General features: G+C 41.9%; 1 protein-coding gene across 2 annotated transcripts; it reads left to right on the top strand.

The window, feature by feature from the left end:
- Positions 1–209: 209 nt before the first annotated feature.
- LOC129867190 (phosphatidylcholine-sterol acyltransferase-like) lies at positions 210–5,152 on the top strand. 2 transcript variants are annotated; one of them, XM_055940418.1, is made up of 7 exons: positions 210–228; positions 427–650; positions 2,627–2,783; positions 3,017–3,132; positions 3,214–3,309; positions 3,454–3,678; positions 3,956–5,152. In XM_055940418.1, exons 2-7 carry the CDS (start codon positions 500–502, stop codon positions 4,576–4,578), a joined length of 1,368 nt encoding a protein of 455 aa, XP_055796393.1. In that variant the 5' UTR covers positions 210–228; positions 427–499; the 3' UTR covers positions 4,579–5,152. The 2 variants fall into 2 exon arrangements, with proteins under 2 accessions (XP_055796393.1, XP_055796394.1); XM_055940419.1 differs by lacking the exon at positions 210–228 and having other exon boundaries at positions 415–650.
- The last annotated feature ends 247 nt before the right edge of the window (positions 5,153–5,399 follow it).

Genomic DNA, 5,399 nt, shown 5'->3' with positions numbered 1-5,399 from the left:
CGCTGGGGATATTTAGCAAACTATGTTTTTTTTCACCTATATTTTTCGTTGGTAACTAAATGCTGGATTGTTAATAATTTACCTTGGTACCTTGGTAACATTGTGCAAACAGCCTGGACGGAATGGAATTTATACGACAATCAATAGGTCAATGGGTAGGTAGGTGGTACGTCGTGTTTGTCCCCCTTCTGTATGTGTGTGTGTGTTTACATTTTCATATACATGCAGGTAAACTACTGTAACACGTATTACTTACACTGGGTAGAAGCACACAGATGCGCTTATAGCAGGACATAATATGTGCATCTTTATCATGTTGACTCCTTTATTCCTGCTGTGAGGAGCGCTTTGGAAGTGCGTTACGACGACGAATAACTAACCTCACGTTTTCCCTCTGATTTTGCGTCCCACCTCTCTCCCGCACAGGATTAATAGACCAGTTCACCTCTTGACCCAGTGAGACAAGACAGCACTGAGCTTTAGGAAAGATTTGGACATAATGGGATACGCATACTGCTGTACCGTGCTCGTTATAGGATACCTTGCGCTACATCAATCTACTGGATTTTGGCTCTTCGATGTGGTCTTCCCACCAAGTGTCAAACTTCAAAGCAAAGTGGCAAACAATAGCACTCCGCCGGTTCTTATAGGTGAGCGTTTCTATTTCTTGATTAGTTTGCTGTGATGTGAAAGGCCTATATTGGATTGTGTCATTAGATTATGTTCATGTTTTATATGATTGTAATATTGTTGGCTTTGTTATATCCTGAAAGACAAACGTGTATTTCAAGAACTGGCTTTCGGGCAGAAAATCGCCCTTTCTATGGCATCTACAATGATTTAGCTTTTTAAACTGGTCCTGGGATATACAGTGCCTTCGGGAAAGTATTCAAACCCTTTTTTCCACATTTTGTTGCGTTACAGCCTTATTCTAAATGTAATACATTTAAGGTTTTTCCTTATCAATCTACACACAATAGCACTTAAACTGTAAACTGATAAACTGTTTTCGCTTTAGAGAATAGAATACATTTTAAAAAATACGTTATTTACATAAGTATTCAGACCCTTTTCTATGAGACTTGAAATTGAGATTCAGTTCGTCCTGTTTCCATTGATCATCCTTGAGATGTACAACTTAATTGGAGTCCACCTGTGGTAAATTCAATTGATTCCACATGATTTGGAAAACACACAGCTGTCTATATAAGGTCCCACAGTTGACAGTGCATGTCAGAGCAAAAACCAAGCCATGAGGTCGGAGGAATTGTCTGTGGAGCTCCGAGACAGGATTGTGTTGAGGCACAGATCTGGGGAAGGGTACAAAAATTGTTCTGCAGCATTGAAGGTCCCCAAGAACACAGTGGCCTCCATCGTTCTTAAATGGAAAAAGTTTGGAACCACCAAGACTCTTTCTAGAGCTGGCCTCCTGCCCAAACTGAGCAATCAGGGGAGAAGGGCCTTGGTCAGGGAGGTGACCAAGAACCCGATGGTCACTCTGATAGAGCACCAGAGTTTCTCTATGGAGATGGGAGAACCTTCCAGAAGGACAACCATCTCTGCAGAACTCCACCAATCAGGCCTTTATGGTAGAGGGGCCAGACAGAAGCCACTCCTCAGTAAAAGGCACAGGACAGCCCGCTTGGAGTTTGCCAAAAGGCACCTAAAGACTCCTAGAGAAACAAGATTCTCTGGTCTGATGAAACCAAGATTCAACTCTTTGGCCTGAATGCTAAGCGCCATGTCTGGAGGAAACCTGGCACCATCCCTACTGTGAAGCATGGGGGTGGCAGCATCATGCTGTGGGGATGTTTTTCAGCAGCAGGGACTGGGAGACTAGTCAGGATCGAGGGAAAGATTAACGGAGCAAAAATAAATCCTGCTCCAGAGTACCCAGGACCTCAGACTGGGGCGAAGGTTCACCTTACAATAGGACAATGACCCTAAGCACACAGCCAGGACAACACAGGAGTGGCTTCAGGAAAAGTCTCAATGTCCTGGAGTGTCCCAGCTAGTGCCCGGAATAACAAGGGTTTAACGTAACAAAATGTGTTTAAAGTCAAGGAGTCTGAATACTTTCCAAATGCACTGTATATTTACATCATTTAGTAGACGCTCTTATCCAGAGCAACTTACTTTTATATGAATACTGGTCCCCTGTGGGAATCAAACCCACAACCCTGGCGTTGCAAGCTCCATGCTCAACCAACTGAACCACACAGGATTCCTAATGCCATTTGCTGAGGGTTGGACTGGACTGAAGAGCGTACTGGTATTCCTTTTTCAGCATTTGCGGGGCCAATCAGCGTATCTGCCTGGACAGGAGAAAGTGTTGGGTTAATAAATGTTTTATGGGGGCAGTAATGCCACACATGATGTCCCAGGAGGTGCTGTGTTGGGGAACTGGTAGGGTTTGGATTAGGGTTGGGGCTTGTGTGTTTATATATAATATATATGGGATTGGTCAATGTCTTGAGTCTGTTTGATGGGACAAATCACACAATCCTGTCATCCTCTTCTTTCTCATCTACCATTGTTGTATGCTCTTTTTGAAATACTTTAATTCAAGCTGTGCTGATTGAACAAGTTGGAGACAAAGTTCTAAAAGTTTATCACTTTTGACCAGTGCCAGGGAACCTAGGCAACCAACTTGAGGCCAAGATTGACAAGCCAAGCCTTGTGCATTGGATGTGCTACAAAAAGACTGATGACTTTTTCACACTCTGGATTGACCTAAATATGTTCATGCCAATTGGGATTGACTGTTGGATTGATAATATAAGGTGAGGGGGATAATTAATATAGTCAATGTCATAATTCTGTTTAGATATGATCATTAATTTCAATGTAATGTTTATGGAGCATTTGCTAATTGTTCATTGTATAAATAAATAATGCACTGTAAGAGAGCAGCATATAACCACAACTCTATTTTCATGATTTTGAGTGTTTTAGTGGTTGGGATCATTCCCTTATGCAATAACATTCTGTACATACTGCATATTTCCTGCTACAGAATTGTATACAACAGGACAACTGGCAAGACCTCCAATTCTGCAGGGGTGACAGTGAGAGTACCTGGTTTTGGACAAACATATAGTGTTGAGTTCTTGGACACCAACAAGCTGGCAGGTGAGAAAAACCATAACGAGGCCATCTTTTTCTGTAAATGTTTTCTTTTTAATTATAATTTCATTAAATTTGTCTTACCAGGTTATTTTCATACTATGGTTAATCATTTGGTCAACATTGGATATGTCCGCAATGAGACCATCCGAGCAGCACCATACGACTGGAGGATAGCTCCAAGTAAGTGTCATCATGGACGCAAACACACACAAACCATCCAACTGACAATCAATTTCCTGTCAGCAAAATTACAAGTACAACTCATTGTTTGTGCAAACATGGTTACACATCATGTGACTGTGTCTATTTGTCTCTACTAACCAGATGAGCAGGATGAATACTTTGCACGGCTGAAGAAGCTGGTTGAGGATATGTATGAGGAGTATCAACAACCTATTTACCTCCTGGGACACAGCATGGGAAGCAATTATGTCCTCTACTTCTTATATCAGCAGACCCAGGCTTGGAAAGACCAGTACATCAAAGGCTTCATTTCACTCGGTGCACCCTGGGGTGGGGCAGTCAAGCCCCTCCGAGTGCTAGCATCAGGTACTCTGTCACAATCCGATGGACAGATTGAAACATCACCCATAGTAGAAACATAACTTAACCTAAAACCGTGCTGAAGTACTTCTTATTGTTCCATAGATCACATTGACAGTAAATCACTACATATTGCAAAATCGTTTTACTTGAGATGATGCCCACATCTTAATTTTCTTGAAAGGGTGGTAAGACTGGTTTGTCTAGATTACTTTGGCGAGTTACACATTGGCTGGAAATTGAAAAAAAAAAAAAAAAAACATTCATAAATATGTCTCTGCAGGTGAAAATGATGGCATCCCAATGGTGTCTAACATCAAGATCCGGGAGGAGCAACGAATGACCACCACAAACCCCTGGATGCTTCCATTCGAAGAGGCATGGCCTGCAGACCACGCCTTCATCTCCACACCCTCATTCAACTATACCCACCAGGACTACCAACGCTTCTTCAAAGATATCGACTTTGAGGATGGCTGGTTCATGTGGGAAGACACCAGAAACCTGACTGCAGGTCTGCCCCCTCCTGGTGTTGAGATATACTGCTTCTATGGTGTGGGGCTGCCTACACCAGTTACCTATATTTATGATGACCAGTTCCCAAATGTAGACCCTATAGACTATGTGTATGCTGATGGGGATGATACAGTGGATAGTCTTAGCATGGGTCAATGTAAGCGCTGGATAGGGAAGCAAGCGCAACCTGTCCATGTCAAGGAATTCACGGCCATGCCCCACTTGGAAATAGTATTCAATAGCAAGGTGGTCAACGTGGTCCAGAGTATCCTGGAAGGAAGATATGAGGAAGAGGATTATGAATTCCATGAGACTGATGAACTTCCTGTTGATCCCACTGTCATGAAATACCGGCCCCTGTTGGATCAGCCTCCCAAATCGACACTGTAAGATGGTGCATGGGATGGCCCTCCCACCTACACTGTAGAGTACCATTACAAACTCTTAAATCTCCATAATAGTAGAGAAAGAGATACACCTTTAGTGAGGTGTACTAGAGTCGACGGCAATAGAGTTCCTATATCATGTGTATATAAATTAGCATTTTTAAATGTGCGTGGCTGACTGCATTTTCCTGACAGGATGCATGAGGATATCTCGTACAATGATGCTGATGTCAGCCCCAGAGTAGCCTTCTTTTTGTCAAGCTTACGCAAGTCACCGTAACAGGCTCCTCTGGGAGAGAGATGTAGATACGCTTCTCAATCCTGAGTGTGACATAATGCACTGATTACAATGCTTGATATGGACTTTATTGTATCCATTAGAAAATAATTTCTGGTTGAACAGTACAAAACACTTCCCATTTAATATCTACAGTGCCTTCAAAGTATTCACACCCCTTTTACTTTTTCCACATTTTGTTGTATTACAGCCTGAATTTAAAAAGTATAACATTGTTCCACTTTGACAATGTTTTTCAAAAATGTTTACTAATTAATAAAAAAATAAATGTCTTGAGTCATTAAGTATTCAAACCCTTTGTTATGGAAATTCTAAATAAGTTCAAGAGTAAAAATGTGCTTAACAAGTCAGATAATAAGTTGCATGGACTCACTGTGTGCAATAGTGTTTAACATGATTTCTGAACGACTACCTCATCGCTGTACACCACACATACAGCTAATTGTAAGGTCCCTCAGTCAGGCAATGAATTTCAACCACAAAGGCCAGGGAGGTTTTCCAATACATCGTAAAAGAGTGCACACATT

This window comes from Salvelinus fontinalis, chromosome 12 (assembly GCF_029448725.1).
Source record: "Salvelinus fontinalis isolate EN_2023a chromosome 12, ASM2944872v1, whole genome shotgun sequence".
In the NCBI taxonomy this organism is placed as follows: Eukaryota; Metazoa; Chordata; class Actinopteri; order Salmoniformes; family Salmonidae; genus Salvelinus; species Salvelinus fontinalis.
Note: the sequence above shows the minus strand (reverse complement) of the source record. Positions and strands in the feature narration are given on the sequence as shown.

What these genes read in the sequence shown, in the direction of transcription:
- LOC129867190 (XM_055940418.1), top strand. Translation starts at nt 500, where the DNA reads ATGGGATACGCATACTGCTGTACCGTGCTCGTTATAGGATACCTTGCG. An exon ending in CACTCCGCCGGTTCTTATAG is followed by an intron (nt 651 to 2,626) that starts GTGAGCGTTTCT and finishes ACTTTTGACCAG; the next exon opens with TGCCAGGGAACCTAGGCAAC. An exon ending in CGACTGGAGGATAGCTCCAA is followed by an intron (nt 3,310 to 3,453) that starts GTAAGTGTCATC and finishes TCTACTAACCAG; the next exon opens with ATGAGCAGGATGAATACTTT.